The sequence below is a fragment of the Bolinopsis microptera genome, chromosome 5, assembly GCF_026151205.1.
Source record: "Bolinopsis microptera isolate Bmic1 chromosome 5, MBARI_Bmic_1.0, whole genome shotgun sequence".
Taxonomy (NCBI): domain Eukaryota; kingdom Metazoa; phylum Ctenophora; class Tentaculata; order Lobata; family Bolinopsidae; genus Bolinopsis; species Bolinopsis microptera.
The window spans coordinates 13,776,042-13,802,223 of NC_087076.1; the positions used below are offsets into that span (position 1 = coordinate 13,776,042).

The following is a 26,182-nucleotide window of genomic DNA, read 5'->3' on the forward strand; positions in this document are numbered from 1 at the left end:
AATTAAAGTTTTCATGAATTAAATTAAGCATAATTACAGAAAATTGGCTGACACAACGATTTTGAATAGGCGATATTATTATTGTGACTGCCTATTATAAAGGACACCTTAAATATTCAAAAATCTTGTAAGCAATTAATTTAATTGATCCTAAGTTTCAACTCATCTACTCTAATTACCCATAATTATTCTAATTACCCACAATTTGACACCCGTCTACTTAGCACTTACTGTATAGTAAATGGTTGTGTCACAGCTTGGTCGCCTGACAGAGCTTCAACAAAAGCTGGTTGTGTCCTCTACTAGTCTCTACTTGCAGAACAGAATATGTTACGCAGTGTTCTTATCCGTTATTAAAGGTATTTATCATTATTATAAAGGTATTGATTAAAGGTATTTAAGTTATTTGAAAGGTATTCGATTTTTTAAATGTTTCATTAATCTCTATTATAATTCAAAGAATTATTTCTGATGTAGAATGTCTGTATGTACGACTGCCCACGTGCAAATAAATAAGAAATAGGTAGTTGCATAATAACCATGGTAACGAGGATTGTTACACGCACGTGCACGTGCAATGATTGTTTTAACGTCATTTTAATCGGTTTTGTTGATATTACGCTGTGTTTAGTACGAGCAACATTTTATTTGGCTGTATCTTCGGTGGGGATGAATACTCTGTGACACAATTAAAACTGACTTCCAAAGAATACTATTAGGTTCCCTGGTCCTCCCTGTGACCACGGGTTTTCTAGTCTCTACTATAATTCAGAGAATTATTTTTGTTACATCTGTCTGTATGTACGACCGCCCACGTGCAAATTAGATGAAAAATAAGAAGTTGCAAAGTAACCATAGTGACGAGGGTTGTAACACGCACGTGCACGTGCAAAGATTGTTAAAACGGCATTTTTGTTGATATTACGTTGTGTTTAGTGCGAGCAACATTTTAATTGGCTGTATCTTCGGTTGTGTAGGATATTTTTTGACACGATTTTAACTTACTAACGATTTTGTTATTTTGGAGGAGCATCACGGCTCTGGACAGTCAAAGTACAAATACGAAATGAAACTAGGCAAATGTGATAACAAAAATGGAAAAATAATACGGACATGTGCACTTACTAACAAAAAATACTATTACCTTTCTCCCTGTGACCACGGGTTTTCTAGTTTTACAATAATTTAAACAAACTAAGTCTATTCTGTTCTAGCCCTTCTTAGCCCTTTTCTAAAGTTAGGGCTCACTGTGTATCATGCAATGATAATAACATGGTAACCATGGTAACCAACCTCAGAGGTATCCCTGGAGAGTGGAATGGTGCTGAATGAGGGGGAGTTGACTGCATTCTTTATCAAACACAGTACAAATCCTGATGTGCTGGACAAACACCTCTCCTTATCACTTACTTGCCCTGCTAAGGTGGGTCTGAACTGTAATGTTTGTCTTTAATGTGTGGCATGCTACTGAAGCCGTAGTACATACATATTAAATTACACTGGATCGAGCTTACACAGTGTAATTTCCTCCAGTCTGCGCCGCGCGCCTATATAAACGTACGCTGCGCAGACTGGAGGAAATTACATTGTTTAAGCTATGTATGTACTACGGCTTTATAAAATGATCGATCATTCGTTTACACCGAAGTTCAAATTTATTATCATTGTGAATGCTAGAATAGTTCAACTGTTGATATTTTAGTAAGATTGTTGCGGCTTATTCCTTCAAGTGTTTTAACTGTAACTATTTACTGTAATTTCAGCTGAAAGAGCTGATTTTCAACGAACTATCTAATTTAAAGATAAGCTTACCCCCTCGCGGTTTTTTGCTGGACTCGGAATTCATCGTGGGGGTAGCCAGCAAGGGGAGCCCTTTCATTAAAATGGACGTTACTCTCAGTGACGGAAAAGGAGGGATTGAAAATAAAAACTTCAATATGAGTTTGCACACTTTTAATAGATTAGAACAGTCATCAAATGAAATTAAAAATCTGTGCAGTCACTAAAATCTGGTCGATAATAATCAACGATCATATTATTATGATCGTTGCGTTGTTGATTTTAATTTTGTTAACTCGATTGATTGTTGTTTTAAGAGTATTTTGATTTTAGTGGTTTTATGTCTGATTTTATTTCTGATTTGATAATGTTTCTAAAAGTTAAAATGTTAACACCGTACTTTTTCATATAAAAATTGTACTGTATTACTATGTATAGTGTAGGGTTATGCAAAATGAAATGTATATAATACACATTAACTTTATATTATGCACAATTTATTATTTTATTTGTAGTAAATACGCTGTCAATAATTCACCAGCAACCTCGGCATGGGCCAGTCGTACTAACTAAATTTAAATAGGCAGCTACATACCTCACATACCTGGTTCCTATCTAACAACTCAGAAAGTGCATTATTAGAAGATGATTAAAACTTTACAAATCCTTAAGGCCACTTTAACTGTGCTCAACTATGCTTGTATTATGAGCTTTATTTTGAATAGTTTTTTACAATATTTAGTGTCAAGTGTGAGTTTTGACTTTTGATAGATAATAATAATATCATATATATTTTGAGTCAACATTGGCTTGAACTTCGGGCCAGTCCCATCTATAATTACATACCTGTTATATTACTTAAACGGTTTAGTTTTAAATTATTGTACTATCTGCAGTAACCGACTTAACAATAATTTAACTTTACTCCGTAGTATGGGGGCTGATTACGAATGGCCCTGGCAGTACGAATTTCCGCCATTCTTCACAATCCAGCCTATCCCTAAGACTAAAGAACAGCAGCTAATGTCTTGGAGGAACCTTATCTGTGATTATCATAAGACCAGCAGGTTCGTGTTCTTTGTGAATATTTCAGATTCCTAGAACAAGTTTTGTTAGGATGCGTGCATGTAGTATGTCCACTCCTTGATAAATACAAATCTTCTGATAAATATTCTAAACTTGTGTGGGAATAATCAGTAGTTTTATTATGATGAGTACAAAGATAGTTATTTCACTTCTACGATAAATTCCCACCTACTGAATTATATTTACACTATGATCAAGTGATCCTCGGCCTCGCACGTGCCCCCCACATCACGTGCCCCCCACATCACGTGCCCCACCCACAGGATATGGGAAGTAGACACAACGAGTGCAGTATTTAACAACAAGAAGATCAGCAGGCAGCTCTCACCTGCAGCTATCAGAGTAGTTTTCCAGAATCTATGTGATGAGGTTAGAGGAATTCTGCTCATTTAGAGTAAAACACACTGGATATTACAGATCAATCTCTTCATTTTGTTTTTTAACTTGGACTCTGTAGAAATCTAGAGTAAAATGTTATAACGTACCTCTTACTTCACAATTACTATGAGTCTGATCTCCAGCAAATTAACCATCTCCTCTCAGGGCCAGGGCGTGATGAACGGGGACCGGTGTTTCGTGTTATGGAACTCAGTGTCCCAATGGGCCAGCCTAATTCATAACTGGGCCACCGACAGGGGGCTGACTAACACTGTCCTTACATTGTTTGAAATACATGGAGGAGATGATACAGAAAGCGAACCATTCCATTCTATGGGTAAGATACAGATACTGGGGTAGATTTGAAAACAAGGACCCCGGGACCCGTGATATTTTCCGTTAATTTACAGTCTTCAATAATCTGAGAATTACTGTCAAATACAGCTACAGGGTGTTTAATAAATAGTGTCCTGTTTTTGATTTACTGTTGCATTGCAATCATTTAATTCATTATGTAATTACCCACTCTTTCAGATATTTGGTTGTTGCACCATGTGATAAGCTACTTAGAAAAAGAAGGCAAGGCGGAGGTTATGCTGGGAGACAGTGAAGATTACTCGGACGCGGGGGTTAAATTCTTCTAGGAATGTAAGAAAATATTACATGTCACAAGATATTGTTGTGGTTAAATAATTACTGATACCAACTCCTTGATTAGGTTACATCGAGTTCTGATGATTATTCTAGAGGTGTTTACATTATTATAATATTTCAGTTTACACAATCTTCCGGACATAGTATTATAATGTATGTAATTTGTGATGTCATGTTGGGACGTGATCAATGACTTACTTAGTGATAATGGTTGACAAGATCGTACCCAGAACTGTACTTAAAGATGATCTTGCAATACTACAACACAGAGTGAACCATCATCTATCAAGTTCCTGATTTTATATGTTAGAAGCGTGTTATATCTCCGGAGGTTTTCTTTGATGAGGTTTAATCTGCACGCACAGGTATTAAAGCAATGAAACAAGCGTTATTTAGCGAAAACTGTAAATTTAAGTATATAAATAAATAATTTCATCCAATCTAACATAAAATTAGGGTCATGGTGGTGGAACTAAGATTTCGCGGTTAACTTCTTAACAGGAGACTAAAAGCCCTGTGAAAAAAATCTTGAGGGTCAGTGACGAAGAAGAGAAATTCCAGCTAAAATCACGCACATAATGGCAGAAATTAAAAATGCAGTAAGAACATTTTTGACCTCTTGATTAAAACCTAGTATGTTTGATTTAAGCTTTCCTGCTAACTCTACGCCATCTGTAATCCCCGCATCTGTTCCATCTTCAATATCCTGACCCCTCTCACTTTCACTGTCTATAATATGCAGGTTCTCATCTTCAACATGGTAAGCAGGATTACTGATTGTCGCACCCTCACCTGCTTCTTTTAACGAATCAGTTGCTACTCTGAGTGCCGTCCTCTCTATTTCTTTACTTATGTCGATCTTCGAAATCTTGAATAATGCAGCGGTTATTATGATCAAATCAGAGATCATCCAGCTAGCGATGACTCCTAACACCTTCAAGTCCGTGAAGAATATCAAGAGGATGACGACAGGTAATCCAACCCCATAGCAAGCAATACTCATGGTCCACGCTATGAACTTCTGTTCACCAAATGCAACGAGCACACCTTGATTTAAACCGTTTTGGAAATGGTAGATAACCATGTTGATACACGCCAACCAAAACGTATCCACAAACAACTCGACAACTTCTTCAGCAGGGTTGAATACTTGCACCAAGTAAGTTCTTAGAAAAAAGCTTGTGATAGCTAAAGGAACACATTCAAGCAGTGTGTTCACTACTGTCAACAAAATGAATTGCCTAACATTATGTGCACTTCCGTCCCCCAAAGCGGACCCAATCAATGTAGCCCCAGTCCTGGCAATACCTTCATTTAATGCCCAACAAAAGTTTAGAAGCTGTGTAGTTATGATTACCACTGAAAACGAGGCAGCTCCATCAAACTGGCTGCAAAATGTTGATATCTCATACAGTGTTAGTTCAGCAAAGCAATTCAACGCTCCCGACACACCAAGTTTTAACATCGGTTTCCACCCTAGCAGAGCTTTAAAACCAAATCCAGTCCAAACAAATTCTTTAGTTCGTATCTTAACGATGCAAATGGTTACAGACACTAAAAGGGGAATAATTCGACCAATTATCGCTGCTAATCCTAGTCCGTTCACACCCAGCTCTAGAACTGTAACCAACACATAGTTTGCCAGGAGGTAAGAGCCAATCATGATCACAGAAATCACGTACACAAATCGAGAGTGTCCTTGTATTGCAAAGTATTTTGTAAGCATCATCACAGTGTAATCCAGAAATTCCACCATCAAGATTAGTCTCAAATATTGTACCGCAATGTCTTGGAATCCTTCCGCGTCATTGTCCGTCACAGAATCTGGTAACAAGTCAATGACATAGACGAGGTTCAAGTAAGGTCCGAGAATGACGAGATTAACCAGGGCACCTTGGAGCAAACATTTCAACAGCACCATTCCCAGCTCACTACGCTTGGATGATCCATAAACTTGCGGACCGTAAGTATCGAATACGGAGGAGTAACCTGTAGACATGGAAGTCACCACGACGTTAAACATTGTGGTTGCAAGGCCTACGCCGTCAAGATGAGCTTGGTTAATGCTCCCAGCAAAAATAACAGTCGTAAAAGGCATGAGAATAGAAATCACAGCGATGGAGAGAAACGATGCGGATAGTTTCATGAATTCCCACTGCTTTGATAGGAGTTGAGCAAAGTCTATAAAGTTAAACTGTAGACGAGTCTCCATGGCAAGCAAATAAAAATTAATGCATCACAATTTAACAGTGTTCTCTTAAATAATTAAGTCGCATTCAAATGAAACTAACACCGCTTATCTTAAAACTTGCCAAGTTGCCATGGGCCCCTTAATTTTCGATTATGTCAATATTGAAAAATAAATTACAAAGAAGTACGATAACTGTTGTGCCTCGTGCCATCATAGCTTCTTAACGGAAAGAATTGGTCCAATTTTTATTAAATCAGTCCTGTGATTATCTGAATGAGATAAGAAATGTGCATTATGGTAAAGTTGCGTACAGTAAATTATTTGTCTGAATTTCTGACTTACAAGTCACGTCCGAATCCTGAAAATGAAAATGTTTGGTAGTTACAACCCATTCTCCTCTATGAACCAGTCCGGTAATCAATAAAACTAGCATGTTAGCAAATTATCTATCAGCAATGATAAAATATATATCTATTAAAAAGTTAAAAGGGTCACGCTTAAACTACAAAACAAACATTGCCAAATTATTGGACATTTAATAATCAGAGTACCTTATTTAGCCACGAAGTAATGAAACGCCAGCTAAAGTTACACAAATTACGCCTGACACCAAGAACACGGTAAGTACAGCTTTAACTTCTCGTCTAGCTTCTCCTTTATCAGCTCCTGACATTATATTCTGTCTAAACGAACGTTCCTCATTTAACAGATCCTGGATGTTGTTTGAACCGTTTTCAGTAGGTACTGAACCGGTTCTTGAAGTTCCCTACTCCAACTTCCTCCCCTTCCGCTTTATAAGCTAGGTTTTCGAACCCTGTCCTTGGTAAGTTGATACGTCTTTTTCAGTACTACTATGAGTAGTTTTAGCAACTCTTAAACGAGTCACCTCTATTTCTTTAGCGATTGTCGTCCTTGAAAGCTTGAAGTATTAACCAGTGCAGCTATAAGAATGATTGTATCAGATATTGCCCAACCTAGAAACAGCCCAAGGACACCTAAGTCAGTAAGGAAGATTGTCATTAGAATAAATGGAAGTCCGACTCCATAGCATGCAAGACCAGGCTATGAAAATTTGCTCCCCGAATGCGATCAAAACACCTTGGTTCATACAGGTTTGAAAGTGATTCATCAGCTTCACCACCTTTTCCTAGAGTCGGAGAAAGACCTTCATTGAGCAACATATCAATAACATAGACTAGATTGAGATACGGTCCTAAGATTATCAGATGGACTAGTCCGCCTTGTAATAAACATTTTACCAGCACTGTTCCCAGCTCGTTACTCTCAACTGATCCGTAAACTTGTGGTCCGTACGTGTCAAACACAGAAGAATAGCCGGAGGAAACGGACGAGGCTACAACATTATAGATAGTGTTGGCAAGGCCTACCCCATCTAGGTGGGCCTGGTTAATGTTTCCAGCAAAGAGCATCGTTATGTGATAAACTTGTCACTATATGGTGCTGTCACTATATAGTGCGTTTTGCACACTATATGGTGACAAAGATCAGCTGTCATTATAAAGTGCTTGTCACTTTATTATAGTGTTGTCACTATATTGTGCGATTACCGTGACTACTATTGTAAAAAATGACTCTGAGAGTTTAACAAATTCCCATTCTTTTGAGAGGTATTCCAAGACCTTTGTTGGCAAGCGGTGCTGCATTCTAAGAACGGAAACAGCAAACTGCGATAAAAATGTTGAAAACAACTCTGTGACTCTGTGTAGCCCCTTATCTTTACATTATTTATAGAAGCTGCTTGGTTATATTATCTTCTTCTTACTCGGTCCTCCTCACAACATCACCTATTAACCGTAGTACTGTGATCAATTTTGCAACAGCTTGAACTTATCACCTGTTCCATGATACAAAAAAGTCACATTTTTTGGAATCGAATTACTTGATCAGGTGCAAAAGTCATTATAATGACTTTTGCACCTGATCAAGTAATTCGATTCCAAAAAATAAATACAAACTCTGGTTAAATTTGATAACGGTAACACAGACAGTTAACAGTTATTATCTCGCTTTTCTGCGATACTCACGAAATTACTAGCATCATTTAAAAACAAGGGCCACAATAATACTATTGGTTGATTGGGGACTGGTCCGTAGTACCAGCCAATGTTTACTCAAAAAGTATATATTATACAGCATATAATTGTAATAAGTTAATATTCATCCCCGAAGGGCATGCAAATTATGATTGTGATTTTATCTATTAAAACAATTCAATTCAAATTTTATTGGTCGAACTACAAAAGAATCACTTCTACAAAAGAATCACCTCCAATCAATTTAGAAATTTGCTGATCATATTGCAGTAAGCATCAAATTTTCCCCCGAAGTAGTGAAACACAAGCCAAAGTAACACAAATTACGCCTGACACCAAGAACACGATAAGTACAGCTTTAACTTCTCCTCTATCTTCTCCTTCGTCAGCTGATCTCGCGTCTCCTGACATCTCTTTAAACGAACATTCCTCATCAAACAAATCCTGGTTGTTGTTTAAACCGTTTTCAGTGCTACATGTTGCAGATACGGTCCCTACTCCGACTTCCTCCCCTTCAGCCTTGTAAACTGGGTTGTCAAACCCTCTCCTTGATGCGACATTTTCAGAACTATCGGGAGTCGTTTTGGAAACACGCTGACGAGATTTCTCGATTTCTTCTCCAATATCCGTACTTAAAAACTTAACCAGAGCAGCGATGAGAATGATCGTATCAGCTATTATAAATCCAAGAAATATTCCAGTAACACCTAAATCAGTAAGAAAGATTGTCATTAGAATGAATGGAAGTCCGACTCCATAGCATGCAATACTCATAGACCAGGCTATGAAACTTTGCTCCCCGAATGCGATCAAAACACCTTGGTTCATACAGATTTGAAAGTGATTCACTGTAAGACCAAGACATGCCAACCAAAATGTTGTTGTGAATATGTTTACAACCTCTGGATCGTCCTGAAACATCCTCACCAAGTAACCTCGCAAAAGATAGGACCCCAAGGCTAAGGGCACTGCCTCGAGAAGGGTGTTTATCAGCGATAGCTTCAAGTATTTTTTAACGTCCAAGGAACTTCCTTTTGCAAGTGCTTTTCCTATCAGCGTTGCAGCTGCTCTGGAAATTGAAAAAGCTACTGACCACCAAATTGCCATTATTTGAAAAAGGATAATCACGACAGAGAGGGTTGCCGTTCCAATGAATTGGCTGGTAAACGTTGATATTTCATACATTCCCACCTCAGCAAAGCATAAAAGAGCTCCCGAAAAACCCATTTTAACCATAGGCTTCCAACCCAGCAAAACCTTGATGTTAAATCCATTCCAAGCAAGTACACCCCTCCTGATATATACTATTGTAATGCCCACTGCCAAAGCAGTTAAACGTCCTGTAATCGCAGCCAATCCAAGACCCTCCACCCCAAGTCCCAAAACTGATACCAGTAGATAGTTTGCCAACAGGTGTGTAACTGCCATTACTACTGACACGATGTAAACGAATTTAGTCTGTCCTTGTATAGCAAAGTACTTTGAAATCATCATCACAGAATAATCTAGATACTCTAATAGAACGGTCAGTCTCAAGTACTGCACTGCTATATCACGGAAATCATCAACACCGGTGACACCACCTTTGTCAAATGTCGGATAAAGACCTTCATTGGGCAGAATATCAATGACGTAGACTACATTGAGGTAAGGTCCTAAGAAGATAAGATTCACCAGTCCTCCTTGCAATAAACATTTTACCAGCACTGTTCCCAGCTCGTTACTGTCATCTGATCCGTAAACTTGTGGTCCGTACGTGTCGAATACAGAAGAGTAACCGAAGGAAGCAGACATGACAACAACATTGTAAATAGTGTTGGCAAGACCTACTCCATCTAGGTGGGCCTGGTTGATCTTTCCGGCAAAGAGAATCGTGATGAAGGGCAACATTACGACAGTTACTACTATTGATAGAAATGACGCTGTGAGTTTGACGAATTCCCATTCCTTGGATAGGTACTCCTGGACTATTGTTAAAAAGTGGTTCTGCATCATATGAATGGAAGCGTCAAAAATCGACAAAAAGGTCTGGAACTAAATCTCTTGCCTTGTGTGCCCCCTTATCTGTAGAATATGTAATTTGCAGATAACACTAATTGTGAATTGTTCTGTCACAGTACTGCAACAAAGATACTTTTTTAGGAATCAAATTACCAATCAGTAAGGTCCCAGGGCAATATTATTACATTATATTATTTCGCATATAAATAAATAAATATACGACATATTTCGAGGGAAAACCACGATATTATATTATGGAATATTACCAAATTATTGTTAAATGTTGTTACAAACTAATTCAATTAAAAAAAATAATTGATTACAAAACTCCTTTTAAAAAATTTTTTCGAAAATATTTGTTGAAAAAATTTTGCGCGCAAAATTTTTTCAAGAAATATTTTCGAAAATATTATATATATATTTTGATATTTTCACGATATCCGAAATCATGACATCCGAAATCATGATATCTTGTCATGAGTTACAAATATCTGAGAAAGTTAACGAATATTTTCACCTGCCTTTTCTAGGCAAAACATGACACGAGAAACGTTTCCCCATATTTGATGAGATGAACGAATATCTGACATATCTGAAGGGGGATATCATTATATAAAAATATCCTTGTGTTTGAAGAATTATATCAAAATAGTTAAGAATTTTTCAATAAATTTTCCCAGGACTCGCCTGTAGCGGGCTTTGCCCCCCTGGATCGGGCTCTGCCACTTTGGATCATTGTGGGGCCGAAAAATACCCCATCGGGTGATAAAAACCACGACATTTTTCACCCAGATATAATAATATACGACACATTTTTAATGATATTGACCCGGGAGTAGGGTAGGGTAGATAGAAGAGTTAAGTTTAGACTGACTTATATCGTGAATCGTGATGTAATGTATAGCCCTTTAATCATTCGCACAGCGCACTTTACATGAAACATTCAAGGTATGCTTCAAGGTAGGGTAGATTCAACGCAAATCATGCTAAGTTTCGAGAGTACACACTGCACTTTAGATATACTGTCAAGAGACAACGATAATTATTTAATTTGTCGGGTTCTATTCATCCTTATTGCTAGTGATATTAACGAGTAAGGTATTTAAAAATTAAACCTTTAAACTAGTAACATTTTTGATCAAAGCACCTTTAGCTCTTTAGCTTTAGCTTATCGTCTAGCTTCTTCTTCGTCTACATCCAACAGATCCTGGTTGTTTAAACCGTTTCCAGTACCGGTCGCGGTTCATGGAGATACGGTCCCTACTCCTACTTCCTTCAGAGAGGCCTAGTTGTGTACAGTATTGTTTTGTATACATTTTTGATTTACAAGTCACGTCCGAATCACGAAAATGAAAATATTTGGTCGTTACAACCCATTCTCCTCTATGAACCAGTCCGGTAATCAATAAAACTAGCAAAAAATTATCCATCAGCAATAATAAAATATATCTTAAAAGGGTCACTTAAAACTGCAGAACAAACATTGCCAAATTATTGGACTTTTAATAATATGAACCTAATTTAGCCCCGTAGTAGTGACACACAAGCTAAAATAACACAAATTACGCCTGACACCAAGAACACGATAAGTACAGCTTTAACTTCTCGTCTAGCTTCTCCTTTATCAGATCCTGACATATTCTGTCTAAACGAACGTTCCTCATCCAACAGATCCTGGTTGTTGTTTAAACCGTTTTCAGTGCTAGATATTGCAGATACGGTCCCTACTCCGACTTCCTCCCCTTCAGCCTTGTAAACTGGGTTGTCAAACCCTCTCCTTGATGCGACATTTTCAGTCGTTTTGGAAACACGCTGACGAGATTTCTCGATTTCTCCATCGATGTCCGTCCTGGAAATTTTGACTAGTGCAGGTATGAGAATGATCACATCAGATATTATCCAACCAAGAAATATTCCAGTAACACCTAAATCAGAGAGGAAGATTGTAAATAAATTCCAGATGGAAGCGCTCCCCCGTAGCACGCATCTGTCCACTATGAAGCTTGTCCCAAAAATACCATCGGGATAACCACGTCATTTTTCAAAGTGATACATAAAACACACATTAATGTCAACCCGAAATGGTAGGTGCAAAAATTAAGTTAGACGACATCGGATCGTGATGAATAATAGCCCATTTTCATCGCAAAGCATAGAGAAACTCAAGGAATGCTTCAAGGTAGGGTAGATTAACGAAATATGTAAGTTTTAGTACAAGATTTAGAAACGTCCAAGGAAACGTAATTCAATGTATTTTCTCTATCATCTTGCTAGTTTCTCGGAAGATTAAAATTGCCTTAACTGACACATTTAACAAGACTTTAAACTTATTAACTATACTTACGACAGAGTTTTCCGTTCCAAGAATTGGTTTGGGTTAAACCGTTATATTTCATAATGGCCTATTTCCCAGAAGCCGAAAGTGGACATAATGTTTTTCATACTTTAACCAACAGCCAAAAAAAAAAAATTTGGTGTAAACCATTTCCAAGGAACACACCCCTCTTTAAAACCTAGCAAAAATTTCCACTCCAAAATGATACAAGGATACAAAACCAGAACAAAAGTGATAAATTACTTTAATATATAACAATAAGTTGTAAATCAAGCAAATAATTAACACAATTCCTAAAGATTACGATGTAAGCATAATCTTTAGATTTATTATAATGCTATTTTAAAACAACGTAAACAGATCTTGTATGGTTCAAACTTTTAAGTGCTAATATGCAATATGCACTATCGACTATTTCAGCCTGAAACTGGGCACCTCTTTAGAGCGACATTATTTGTCTTTTCAAACACGACTTGAAGATTGTCTCTGTCGCAGTGATGTGTTCTGATTTGTGTGGTAGAGCAATACACATCAGTATATGTATGGATGAAAGAAATTTCCTCCCTAAATCGAAGGAGAGAGTAAAAGAATCAATGACGGACGTAGTCGCAATGCTCAAGTCAGGCTTAAAGCTTTGCAACAAAGCATAGGGCACAACGTTCTTATCTGTGGTTAAAGTGGTTTCACTGTAAGCCCCTGCCCCGATAAGTTGTGCGCATAATAAATGTACGACTTGATTCGAAAATCCGCCAAGTATTTTGAAAATGGGCCGAGGCAATGCTCCAAAGGTTGAAACAGTTTATTAAGTTATAAATTATAGTTTTAGCGAGGAAAGCCTTGCAGCTTTCCTATCACGATTGCGTTCCCTCTGGTAATTGACAAATGCTTGGGGACACGAGCTTGATAATTTAGAAGAGAGGGGTGAATTGAATTTGGTGAGAACTTTGATGATTTGTACACCATGAAAAGCCGAAAGAGTTGACTCCAGATTTAATGCACCAGAATGATTCTTTTCAGGAATATCACCCCGCCCTTCATAGCAAATCTATGCAACTGTTAAAGCTATTACGCGTCCTGTAATTGCAGCCAATCCAAGACCCTCAACTCCTAGTCCCAAAACTGATACCAGTAGATAGTTTGCCAACAGGTGTGTAACTGCCATTACTACTGACACAATGTAAACGAATTTAGTCTGTCCTTGTATAGCAAAGTACTTTGAAATCATCATCACAGAATAATCTAGATACTCTAATAGAACGGTCAGTCTCAAGTACTGCACTGCTATATCACGGAAATCATCAACGTCGACGTTACCACCTCCACCTAAAGTCGGATAGAGACCTTTATTGGGCAACATATCAATAACATAGACGAGATTGAGATACGGTCCTAAGATTATCAGATGCACTAGTCCGCCTTGCAATAAACATTTTACCAGCACTGTTCCTAGCTCACTACTCTCAACTGATCCATAAACTTGTGGTCCGTACGTGTCAAACACAGAGGAGTAGCCGGAGGAAACGGACAAGACTACAACATTATAGATAGTGTTGGCAAGGCCTACCCCATCTAGGTGGGCCTGGTTGATGTTTCCAGCAAAGATCACAGTGATGAAAGGCATCATAACCGAAGTGACTACAATGGTAAGAAATGACGCTGAGAGTTTGACAAATTCCCATTCTTTGGAGAGATATTCCTGAACCTTTGCTGAAAAACGGTACTGCATTTTAAGAAGAAAAGCAGCAAAATTCGAACGAAAAATGTTTTGAAATCGTTCTCGTGGCTTGAGTAACTCCTTATCTTATTTTGCTGATTAGCGGAAGTGCAGCATCTTATCTTTAATTAAAGAGTTGCTTTGTGGCCTCACTTTATGCAGCTCTTTTTACGACGTCTCTCATAATTCAACTTTGACCTGTTTCGTCACCCAGAACTCAGGTACCACAATACCACATATTTTGGGATCAAATTACATAGCAGGTACAAGATTCAAGTGAGGTCTCGTACAGGTTTAGATTTGATAACAATAAAATTATTAATTTAAAATGGAAACTATCACTGAAAATTATTGTATTGTAATTATTCACTCATCCATCAAGTTTAAACATTTGCATGGAACGATAATTGAAATACACAGTACCGGAATCACTTGAAATTTAGATAAAATGCATAAACTTAGCAGATCATAAAATTGTCTCGTAAAAAATAGATTTTATAATTCATAAAACAATGCATACTATCTTATAAATGACACACTCCCTAAAGTTACACAAACTATCGCTGCTGCAATATACGCGATCATTACATTTCGAGGTTCACGACTGTCCGCAATATCCGTCTCATTCTGTCCAATATCAGTGCTGTCGTCAGCTACAGCATTTCCAACATTGTTCTCTTCCATCCCCATATTTACATGTCCTTGACATGATATGTCGTCAGACTTCCGGGCGCAGATTATCAGATCCTGATCAGAGACGTTGTAACCTGGTGCAGCAATATTCCCTGGTCTATCTCCATCAGTTCTGAAAGGAGAATCTCTTGAAACTCTGAGCTTCGTCTTTTCCATCTCCTTGTCAATGTCGATCCTCCAAATTTTTAAGGCCCCTGCTAGGAGTGTCGTTGTGTCAGATAATATCCATCCCAAGATAACCCCAGTAACTCCAAGATCAGTGAAGAAGATGGTCAGGATAATGAAAGGAAGTCCAATACCATAGCAAGCGATACTCATTGTCCAGGCTATGAACTTTTGCCGACCGAATGCTACGAGTATTCCTTGGTTGAGGCTATTCATAAAGTGATTGATTGGAAGGCCGAGGCACGCCAGCCAAAAAGTCCCATCGTATAAATCCATAATTTGCTCATCGTTGGAAAATATTTGCACCAAGTACCTTCTTAGGAAATAAGAAATAATAGCAAGGGGTACAGATTCTAGAGCAGTGTTAACAAGTGTCAGTTTTATGTAGAGTTTCACATTCTTTACATTCCCGTTCCCCAAAGCAGTGCCGATCAATGTTGCTGCTGTCCTGGCAATCCCGAAGGTAATTGCCCACCAAATTGACAATATTTGTACTAGAATGATTATAACTGACAGGGCGTTGCGACCATCGAACTGACTGCAAAATGTTGAAATTTCATACAGTGCCATCTCAGCAAAACAATTAATCGCTCCTGAAACTCCAAGCTTTACCATTGGTTTCCAGCCAATCAATGTTTTGAAACCAATCCCGCTCCAAACGAATTCTTCTCTTTTGACCTTGACAATAAAGATGAGCAGTGAAACTGCAAGAGGAACAGCTCGACCAATAATCGCTGCAATTCCAAGACCATTGACACCCATATTTAGAACTGAGACAAGACCATAATTAGCTGCCACATGAGTTGCTATCATTGCTCCTGAGACTATGTAGACAAACTTGGTCTGTCCTTGTACAGCAAAGTACTTGGAAATCATCATCACAGCATAATCTAAATACTCTACAAACGCTGTTAGTCTCAAATACTGTACCGCTATATCGCGGAAATCGTCCGCCACAATTGTCTCTTCCCCTGAATGGAGGCCTTCGGTGGGCAGCATATCAATAACATAGACGAGATTGAGATACGGTCCTAAGATTATCAGATGCACTAGTCCGCCTTGCAATAAACATTTTGTCAGCACTGTTCCCAGCTCACTGCTCTTCGCTGATCCGTGAACTTGTGGTCCGTACGTGTCAAACACGGAAGAGTAGCCGGAGGAAACGGCTAACACAAAAACGCCATACAAAGTATTAGCAAGTCCTACCCCGTCAAGATGAGCTTTGTCAATATGTCCAGCAAAGAGTAGTGTAATGAAGGCCATCATCACCCCTGTAACAATGATGGAGAGGAAGGAAATTGATAGCTTGGTAAACTCCCATTCTTTGGCAAGAACCTGTCTCATGCTGCTACTTGAGAAAAATTGGAGCATTGTGAAAGAGCAACAAAACGGTATAATTCGGTATTCAATGTGAATATTGGACGTAATAAAATTGATTTGCTCTTATCTTGATTCTGAAAATTTGTAATAATGAATAAATGATGAACTCTAAATTAGTGGCTGTGTTGAATGACATCATCCGCACGTGCGGAACAGCGTTTACCACTTTTTATGGCACACTTTTATTGGTAGTTTACGTGGCCCGAAATTGTCTGTAATTTGATAAAAATTTAAAGATTGTTGATAAAAATATCTCTGAACACATATTATATATTGCACCTACACTGTATATATGCAGGATTCACCCATTGCTGTCCGTGAACTACCAGGCACCACCGTAATTATATTATTAGATATAACAATGTCACGACCTACCTACCACTACCAGAAGCTATGAACTAGCTTCCAGTCTTGTTTAAACTTATCTTCAAGTCTCAGAATGAATCATGAATGTCTAATTAATGGCAAGGTGTTTTTTATTTTCCTCGAGTCTGTTAAAATTTCATACTGGTCAGACCGCATAATTATAATTGAGAGAATGATGCAATTAGTGAATTAGTACAACACAGCTTATCAATAACTGATGACGAGCAGTGAGCACTATTATTTTGGTGAGTTGTAAGCATTCGAATTTCGGTGCTTTAAATACCAAACTTTACTAATTTAAAATAGACAATGTTGAGGTTACCTTGCATATAATGTTTGTTGCTAATGTATAAATGTGGTTTACTGGCACACGTGACAGTAATTCTGTGGTTTGATTGGTCAATTGCTGTCACGTGTCAAAAAAACATGCCTCACCAGAATCCACATCTATAATATTAAATTAAGAATATCTGAAAATTATCTCAAGCTATAAATATAACAGCAAACAAAGCACTACTAAGCGGGAAATGTCAAAAGAATCTGACACTCAAAGTGGCACCAATATTGTATATTATTTTCGAACGGTTCTCTGATTATACATTTTTCTTCCGATTTAACTGAAATGCCGCGAATTAATTCGCGCGAATTTCATGCACCGGGTTACAGAAAATATGTGGTTTAGAAAATGAAATGGTTTAAAGAAGTTGTGAGGCTGCAACAACTGCGTAATGTGAATATGCTGTGGTGTGTCCATCCTGATGGCATATCGATAGCACTGTTGGTCAAGTGACCATAAAATGTTCTGAGTGAAATGATTTTGTTTAACTATTATCACTCCTTCATCAAAACTAATATCGATGAAATCGACCGAAAATCATTATTTATACTGTGCCCATATCAACCATCCAAAACATCAAAGGCACAGATTGCAAGATGAGTCTTGGTTTAAGTTAAACTGACAGCATCGAAAATTTGAAACTGACAGCATTGCAAATAATCAAACAAAACGACAGAAAATGGTTGACTTTATTGAAATCAAATCTAATTTGAAAACAATCACCTTTCGACTGCAATCAATGACCTGACATTACTTCAATACTTCCTTTGTCTTTATGATAATATGATAATGGACAATAGTGAACCTTTTCAATTAACCACGTGGCTTCTCAGTGACTATCATTTTCACTGTCTCTTTAGACCCACCCATTTCAGTACAAACGTGGCTGGCGGCAAACTCAATTTAGAAACCTGGAGCCTGATTATAATTTCGGGTCCTGTGAGAGACGATTTTTTGTTGCCACTCAAACTCTTTCATGATTTTATGTTCTATCACGTTTTTCTTTTCTTCAGGCCACCAAAGTTACCGCTAACTGATAATCTGGTTAGCGATTTTGTTCAGAATGGTATTCGATAATCATCTAATATTTACGTCTTCAGTTTACAAATCAGTGAAACACAAATTATGAGTGTATAGATGTGGATTCTCGTGCGGAAGTGAGGCACATTTGTTTACTTTTAATATGAAGTACCTGTTCAGCACAAGAAAGAGGTGATACACATTTTGTATTATGGAACGCTTGTAACGCTTGTAACTCCTGCTACCCTGGCCTTCCTGTAACCCCCCTCCCCCCCCCCCCCCCCCCCCCCCCCCTTTGAAGGTCCCGATTTATTTTCTGAACGAAAGCATCAAAATGCTGGCAGTTTATAACATACCTGTAAAGGTCACGACCGTCGGCTATATGTACCAAGGTCTTGAAGGACGATACAATTTAGACAGAATACTTGAGACTTGAGAACTTACCTACATTTTTACTTCAGGTTTAGAGAAAAGTCTGGAGGTGGAGCTCGTTGAGACAGTGCAGTAGAATACAACATTCCAAACATAACAAACTTGTAATGTTATTGTAACGACTAAAGTTGCCGAAGAATCAACATTTAAATCAAAACCCACACACTGAACGTTTATTAATGTTGACTGTTAAGATGTTACTAGTTAATCTACTATCTAGATCTTCTGTTGAGAAACTTCAAACTGCTATGTAAATAAGCTGTTAGTTTCGTTTATTTTCTTTTTGATACGCTGGATACTCTTACCACTTTGAACTTTTAAGGGTCAGGGTTGTTTATTGTAATTCAAAGACGGAGCTCTTGTAAAGTTATAGTAAGGTGGTGATTTTCATTAGATGAAGACTGGCCAGATTTGAACGTCATCCAATTTATTTTTTCAGTATTTTCTGGTTTTAATGAACTTCATTTAGATTATTGATTAAGATTTAAGACATATTGTTGTGTTAAATCTCAATTTCGATTGTATTTTAGCATCTTAAATTAATTTGTTTGGTACATTGCTCTGATTGATCACTGTGTTGAATGTATTTAAATTACATTAATAATGCCATTCAAAGATTATTCTAACTATGGTATGTACAATAACTGCCGTGAAGCATCATACAACTTACTCTATACGCTACAAATCGCTATAAATCCAAGAAAATTGAAAGTAAGCCTACCTTAACTAATATTATATGTAGTAATAATGAAAAACGTCAGTCATTTTATCAAAAATTAACATGTGACAACAACCTGCTATGCTCAGTTTAGCAGGATGTAAAAAAGAAGTACCCTAGACCTGGTCCCTCATGGCAAACCCCCATTATGCCTCCCTGAGTGGCATGCCTCTTCCCCCCACCTCTTCCACTTCCTCTTCTGACAAACTGGAAACTATTTCTAACTACGACACCGAGCCTACTCCCTCCTACTTCGATAAATCGGTTTGTTATTTATTTAGTGATAGTTTTATATTGTTGTTATATTATAGATAGAACTCCAAGCGATAGTAGAAATCGTTTTGATTTGAATTAAAAATGATATTGTTGAATTAAATTATAAAATTATACTTCAATCTAACAGGAACACGCTTCCGAGAAACACATATGATAATACAAGTAATAACTAATAACTAATTACATCTGATAATAATAACTTAATAATAACTTATCACTAGTTACATCTGATACTTATTACAATAATTCCAGTACTCGTACGACAAGTACATGGCGGAGTTCCCACGTGCACCTGGCTCACCCTCCAACTCCTCCCAAGTGGAGCTGCTCAGCCAGTTTGCGGACAGTAACTCCCACCAGAACCTCGAGCAGTTGCAGAGTGCCACAGGGTTTGGTGCTGGGTTGGTGTGTTTGTGCGCGGAGACTCTTGTGGGGTACCCCTTTATTGTGCTGCGTAGACAGTGTCAGGTTAGTCATCTCAACTTTGTTGCTGATTACCAATCAGTGGAGATTGTAGCTATTAAATTGTGGATACCTATTCTTATTAAAAATGTCTCATTGTTGAACAGAATTATATAAAAATAAGTTTAATTGGTTCTTATAAACTCAACAAACGTCACGGAAGTGGCATTTATCGCGCAGTATGATGATTACGTTTTTAAAATTATTATTTACAATTATTCCCAATTATTTGATAAAAGTTATGCACCCAGGTAAACATGTGGTGCAAGGCAGCTGATCTGTCCCCCTACCTCATGCTCAAAGCCATCTACCAAATACAGAAACGACAGGGAGTGCCCGCTCTGTGGAAAGGTTTCATATTATCATGTTACTGAGAAATCACATTTTCTTAATTAAGTCCCGTTATAACTTTGATTCGAGGAAGATGAACGCTTAGTTGGACTGATCTCTATGATCACTCTCATCCTAGTACTAGAATCCTCTGCAGTTCAATGTTGTTATTATTGGTACCATGATAATATTGTTTACATTATCCCTGTTTACATTCAGGGTTCACGTGCCACATGATGATGGAGGGATTACAACTCACTACTGATTCCTGTATATCCCACGTGACTCAGCTTCCTAAAGAGCTCCCTAGTTTCTCTGAAGGTTTGTTCTAGAGTTGGTTTTGTTTATGATTAACTTCATCAGATATCGATAAACAAAGTTGGCCTACAGTTCATATTTTAAAGTATCAATAATTAATGTCGATATAATCGTATTCAGAATATGCTCCCCTCCCGCCCCTCCTCACTCCCCGCCCCTCCTCACTCCCACACCCCTCCTCACTCCCCGCCCCTCTTCACTCCCCGCCCCTCCTCACTCCCCGCCCCTCCTCACTCCCCGCCCCTCCTCACTCCCCGCCCCTCCTCACTCCCCGCCCCTCCTCACTCCCCGCCCCTCCTCACTCCCCGCCCCTCCTCACTCCCCGCCCCTCCTCACTCCCCGCCCCTCCTCACTCCCCGCCCCTCCTCACTCCCTGCCCCTCCTCACTCCCCGCCCCTCCTCACTCCCTGCCCCTCCTCACTCCCCGCCCCTCCTCACTCCCTGCCCCTCCTCACTCCCTGCCCCTCCTCACTCCCTGCCCCTCCTCACTCCCTGCCCCTCCTCACTCCCGCCCCTCCTCACTCCCCGCCCCTCCTCACTCCCCGCCCCTCCTCACTCCCCGCCCCTCCTCACTCCCCGCCCCTCCTCACTCCCCGCCCCTCCTCACTCCCCGCCCCTCCTCACTCCCCGCCCCTCCTCACTCCCCGCCCCTCCTCACTCCCCGCACCTCCTCACTCCCCGCCCCTCCTCACTCCCCGCCCCTCCTCACTCCCCGCCCCTCCTCACTCCCCGCCCCTCCTCACTCCCCGCCCCTCCTCACTCCCCGCACCTCCTCACTCCCCGCCCCTCCTCACTCCCCGCCCCTCCTCACTCCTCGCCCCTCCTCACTCACGCACCTCCTCACTCCCCGCCCCTCCTCACTCCCCGCCCCTCCTCACTCCCTGCCCCTCCTCACTCCCCGCCCCTCCTCACTCCCCGCCCCTCCTCACTCCCCGCCCCTCCTCACTCCCGCCCCTCCTCACTCCCCGCCCCTCCTCACTCCCCGCCCCTCCTCACTCCCCGCCCCTCCTCACTCCCCGCCCCTCCTCACTCCCCGCCCCTCCTCACTCCCCGCCCCTCCTCACTCCCCGCCCCTCCTCACTCCCACAACCCTCCAGGTCTCACTCGGACCATGGGGTACGTGACCCTGAAGACTGTGTCCACCATCGCCACCCTACCCATCCTCTCCGCTGTACTCCTAGACACGGTGCAATCTGAAAGTGCACGTGCAGAGAGCGCGACCCCCATGTCATGTCTCAAGGATGCTATTTATAGATTTACTGGTAGCGGCTCTTCTTATCAGTACCGTCTTCTCCTGCCTGTCCATCAACTAATCATACCTACAGGTTAGGGAATCCTTTAAATATGCTATTGCTATAATATACGTATTATATATTTATACGTAGTATAACTGCTAGTGTACCTATTCGGATAATTCTATTTACGAGATAATCCCTCATTTATCAGTTCATTGTGCATGGTTTCGGAGTATTTCATGTTGAAATACTTTGAAAACAAATAATTGACTATTGAGATGTTACCAGATATACCGTTACAGTTGTTTATACACTAACCTGGGATCTGGTGGGTCACCTAGTCCACTCGTCCGTTTTAAAGCTATGTAAGATGCGACAAAACTCCAAACAGTCTGACAAAGACTCCAGAAGACAGCCCAATAATAATAAGCTGGTTTGTGCCTTGTGCCTTGTGGTTTGTGCCTTGTGGTTTGTGGTGCCTTGTTATTTAAAGTTCTCGCTTTTGTTTTCTTGCTCAATGCAGCAGCTACTCAGTTATGTCTCTTAAGTTTGGTAATTTTAAATTATAAACGTTACAAATCACTTTTGAATTGATCAATTACGCTATCAATTATTAATTATATTGATTGCTAGTAATGTTAGTAACGATTACAATACCATTACAGACGGAGAGTATATGGCCTGAGTTACTAGCCGGAACAGTGCACTGTTTTGTGGCTGACCTCAGTCTTCTTCCCCTGGAACTCATCATGAACCGACTCCATCTACAGGTATCTACACTTAGGTTATCAGCCTCCATCTTCAGGTATCTACACTTAGGTTATCAGCCTCCATCTACAGGTATCTACACTTCCTGAACTTTAAGATATCAGACGAAGATTAGGATAGGCACGTATGTTAAATTCTGTGCTTCTACCACAATTATCTATTGTGGCCAATCACGTTTGCAATTCAAATTTACATAAAATCTGATTACATAGTACCTACATACGATATGCAATTATGTATTTTAAGCTTTCCTGTAATTTACATTGATCTAAATGTAAATAGCCGTAACAAGGAACACTAGATTAGTTATATTATTGGCAAAAATAAAGCTAAGCAACACATATATTGTTTGTTACAACACTATTACCCCACAATTAAAGAAATCTCCCCAGGGAACACGTGCAATAGTAGACAACGTGCTGGACGCCCAAAGTGTGATCCCCTACCAAGCAAGCTACAACAACGTTCAGCAGTGTGTGGAAGCGCTGGTAGACAGCGAGGGTGTGCCCTCATTTTGGAAGGGCTGTTCCGCTCTACTGCTCCAATATTCCACCAGGTTCGCTGTAGTGCACACTGTTAGAATCCTGCTCAAGTACATTAATAATTTTAGTGATAAGCCCAGTTTGGTACCCAATGATTCGGCCACGAGTTTGGAAAAGTGAAGACTGTTTTCATTTTCTTTATTGTATTCTTTTTGTTTGCTTTTTTGTGAACGAAAATAACGAAAGTTTTGCACGATCAAGTTCTGTTGACTTTGAGAGGATTTTACATTCATGAAATTCTTGGTTTGATAAAAAAATGTTTAACGTAATGAACTATATTTATAAATTCTTTTCATCATGCGCTATCATCATGCACTTAAATGGATTATACATAATACGAATCTGTCTTTAGATGTATATTATCATTGTATGTAGATGAAAACTTATATTTTATTTTGATAAATATTAAATTGTCCCTTTCGTTTGTTTCAGAATATTCTGAATCCCATGTGAGATAATGGTAAATACGAAACCGGGATACTGAATACGAAACGCGCGAAGTCAAAATAGTATTAAGAAGATCTTTCAGCGCACGCGCGCGACATGATTGACATATATTATATATAATATATAACTTTCTAAACTAGATATTGATTTTTATATTAAAATATGTAATATATGTATATTTCGACCTATTATGCACTATATAAATCAAGAGGCTTGCATATAATGAACATATTGACACGGGTGCAGAGTTGAGTCTGTACGGAACCTAGTAGTTTCAGATCCTTGTTTAACTTGCCGTACAGCAAGGTCATCCACTACTTTAGCCCGGCGAGGCACATAACTCCCTCTACAACTCCATGACAAATGTTTCATATATACTAGCCGAGTTCACAAGTTATATCCTTGTGTTTGAGAAGAGCTCGTTAGAACTGCTTCCTCTAATATGGCAATTATAAAGCAATTTGACGGATGTTACTCGTCTAATAAATTTCTTCGAAGTAGCGCGCGCCGCTTTCTCGAAATATTAGTAGGGGGTGCACCATAAAAATAAACTTGCTCGGATTTTAAAAATTTTTGTACCATAGTTTTCTAGAGACTGTGAGAATTTTCACAATACCAAATTTGTCATACCTTTTTGGAAAGATCAGCGAGTTTCGCCTAGGTGCCATATTTGATGGTGCGCGGCTTTTGGAGCAAAATTAGCTGTAAAAGTCGCGTAATTTGACCAAATTTGACCAAATTCGTTGATTTTTGTCGTATTATTTGGATATATCTTCAGTTCCTTGAATGAGATCATTCTGAAAATTGGCGACGACCTTCCAATAGGGCTTTCACAACTGTCCGAAAAATTTGGTGGATATCAGAGTTGATATAGTGATCAAAATGGGACGAAATACGCTGCTTTTACATTTTAGCTGTAACATAATGTCTGATGGTTGGATATGCTTTAAACTTTTCGGACACTTTCCTTGTAAGTCTATGAGTAATCTTACCAATTTTTGTTGCAATCAGAGGTCGAGAAGGATACTTAATATCTATTTGTTTGAAGAAAATTGTGCTGGCCGAAATTAGCGCTAAAAAACCATCCTACAGTCGGCACGCGCGGCTCACTGTCGATGGCGCACTACCTAATATTAGCCAGAGGCAACTACATACTGATTCAGATTGCTGATACGAAGTAGCGTGCGATGCGCGGGTTAGGTGACGGCAGACGGGGTGAGTTCATTAACAATTAACAATCAACAATGGACAAATTGAAGTTTACTTAAGAGTTTTCGTTACCTAGCTTGCTAGTCTAATGCTCGCTACTTTCACGTATATGTGATATGCGAGAAGCTCGAAAAGCAAAAAGAACGCAGTTTCGTCGCGTGACAGGTGGTATGGGGACCTCAGGCTATTATGTTCATAATGATAAACATAGAGATTCGGCGGAATGACAGGCTGAGCGCGACCCAGTAAGTGAGAGGTAAGATTTTCGTACATTTTTACTGGGCGGCGCTCAGCCTGTCATTCCGCCGAATCTCTATTCTATGTTAATAAATATTTTCACCATTGCAGAAACCATTCTTGCGAGAGCATAAAAATAGCCATAGGGTTTAACCTAATAATTTAATAACCTGAAGTCTAAAGACTTTAAAACCATGCTCGATGCTACTTAATTTAATAATTTGTACTATTTTAATACCCACGATGAACGCTTATCTCCACAGCTCCACTCAGAAGCTGAGATATCTTGAAATAAGTGCATCAATCGCTACTCGCGAGAGCGTAAAAATGGGATCTGACCTAATAACTCAACAACCTGAAGTCTGAAGACTTTGAAACTATGCTCTACCCCACTCTATATGATGATTCGGACCATTTCAATGCCCAAGATGAGCGTTAAACTCCAATCAGAAGCTGAGATATCTTGAAATAAGTGCATCAATCGCTACTCGCGAGAGCGTAAAAATGGCCGATCTGACCTAATAACTCAATAACCTGAAGTCTCAAGACTTCAAAACCATGCTCTACACTCTACCTCACTCAATGTGATGATTCTGACCATTTCAATGCCCAAGATGAACGCTTAGCTCCAATCAGAAGCTGAGATATCCTGAAATATGTGCATCAATCGCTACTCGCGAGAGCGTAAAAATGGGATCTGACCTAATAACTCAATATTATTGAGTTATTGACAATAACCTAAAGTCTGAAGACTTCAAAACCATGCTCTACCCCACTCAATATGATGATTCTGACCAGTTCAATGCCCAAGATGAATGCTTAGCTCCAATCAGGAGCTAAGATATCTTGAAATAAGTGCATCAATCGCTACTCGCGAGAGCATAAAAATGGGATCTGACCTAATAACTCAACAACCTGAAGTCTGAAAACTTTAAAATCATGCTCTACCCCACTCAATATGATGATTCTGACCATTTTAATGCCCAAGATGAGCGCTTAGCTCCAATCAGAAGCGGAGATATCTTGAAATAAGTGTGATAATTGTTACTCTCGAG

At 39.2% G+C, this 26,182-nt stretch overlaps 2 protein-coding genes and 1 long non-coding RNA gene across 3 annotated transcripts in view; all 3 read left to right on the top strand.

The window, feature by feature from the left end:
- The window catches only part of LOC134815956 (mitochondrial outer membrane protein SLC25A46-like), a 93,840-nt gene extending 70,196 nt beyond the window's left edge, over nucleotides 1–23,644 (top strand). The window contains exons 2-9 of the mRNA XM_063824584.1: nucleotides 19,393–19,567; nucleotides 19,832–20,047; nucleotides 20,293–20,392; nucleotides 20,591–20,692; nucleotides 21,787–22,014; nucleotides 22,227–22,357; nucleotides 22,590–22,694; nucleotides 23,085–23,644. Coding sequence (XP_063680654.1) covers nucleotides 19,436–19,567; nucleotides 19,832–20,047; nucleotides 20,293–20,392; nucleotides 20,591–20,692; nucleotides 21,787–22,014; nucleotides 22,227–22,357; nucleotides 22,590–22,694; nucleotides 23,085–23,354 — 1,284 coding nt within the window. The 5' untranslated portion in view covers nucleotides 19,393–19,435 and the 3' untranslated portion in view covers nucleotides 23,355–23,644. The remainder of the gene's footprint in view (nucleotides 1–19,392; nucleotides 19,568–19,831; nucleotides 20,048–20,292; nucleotides 20,393–20,590; nucleotides 20,693–21,786; nucleotides 22,015–22,226; nucleotides 22,358–22,589; nucleotides 22,695–23,084) is intronic.
- On the top strand, nucleotides 237–2,525 carry LOC134815836 (uncharacterized). The gene is made up of 3 exons (XR_010160310.1): nucleotides 237–359; nucleotides 1,299–1,423; nucleotides 1,764–2,525. It is a non-coding gene; the product is annotated as an uncharacterized LOC134815836 (long non-coding RNA).
- Nucleotides 2,704–18,660, top strand: LOC134815099 (vacuolar protein-sorting-associated protein 25-like). Its single transcript, XM_063823577.1, has 5 exons — nucleotides 2,704–2,846; nucleotides 3,129–3,234; nucleotides 3,409–3,580; nucleotides 3,778–3,891; nucleotides 18,615–18,660. The coding sequence occupies exons 1-4, from the start codon at nucleotides 2,713–2,715 to the stop codon at nucleotides 3,885–3,887; spliced, it is 522 nt and encodes a 173-aa protein (XP_063679647.1). The 5' UTR covers nucleotides 2,704–2,712; the 3' UTR covers nucleotides 3,888–3,891; nucleotides 18,615–18,660.
- Nucleotides 23,645–26,182: the final 2,538 nt, after the last annotated feature.

Bases quoted from the DNA above. Each gene is read 5' to 3' on its own strand.
- LOC134815099 (XM_063823577.1), top strand. From the start codon at position 2,713: ATGGGGGCTGATTACGAATGGCCCTGGCAGTACGAATTTCCGCCATTC. The intron at 3,235-3,408 runs GTTAGAGGAATT...ATCTCCTCTCAG, and splicing joins TCCAGAATCTATGTGATGAG to GGCCAGGGCGTGATGAACGG. The intron at 3,581-3,777 runs GTAAGATACAGA...CCACTCTTTCAG, and splicing joins CGAACCATTCCATTCTATGG to ATATTTGGTTGTTGCACCAT.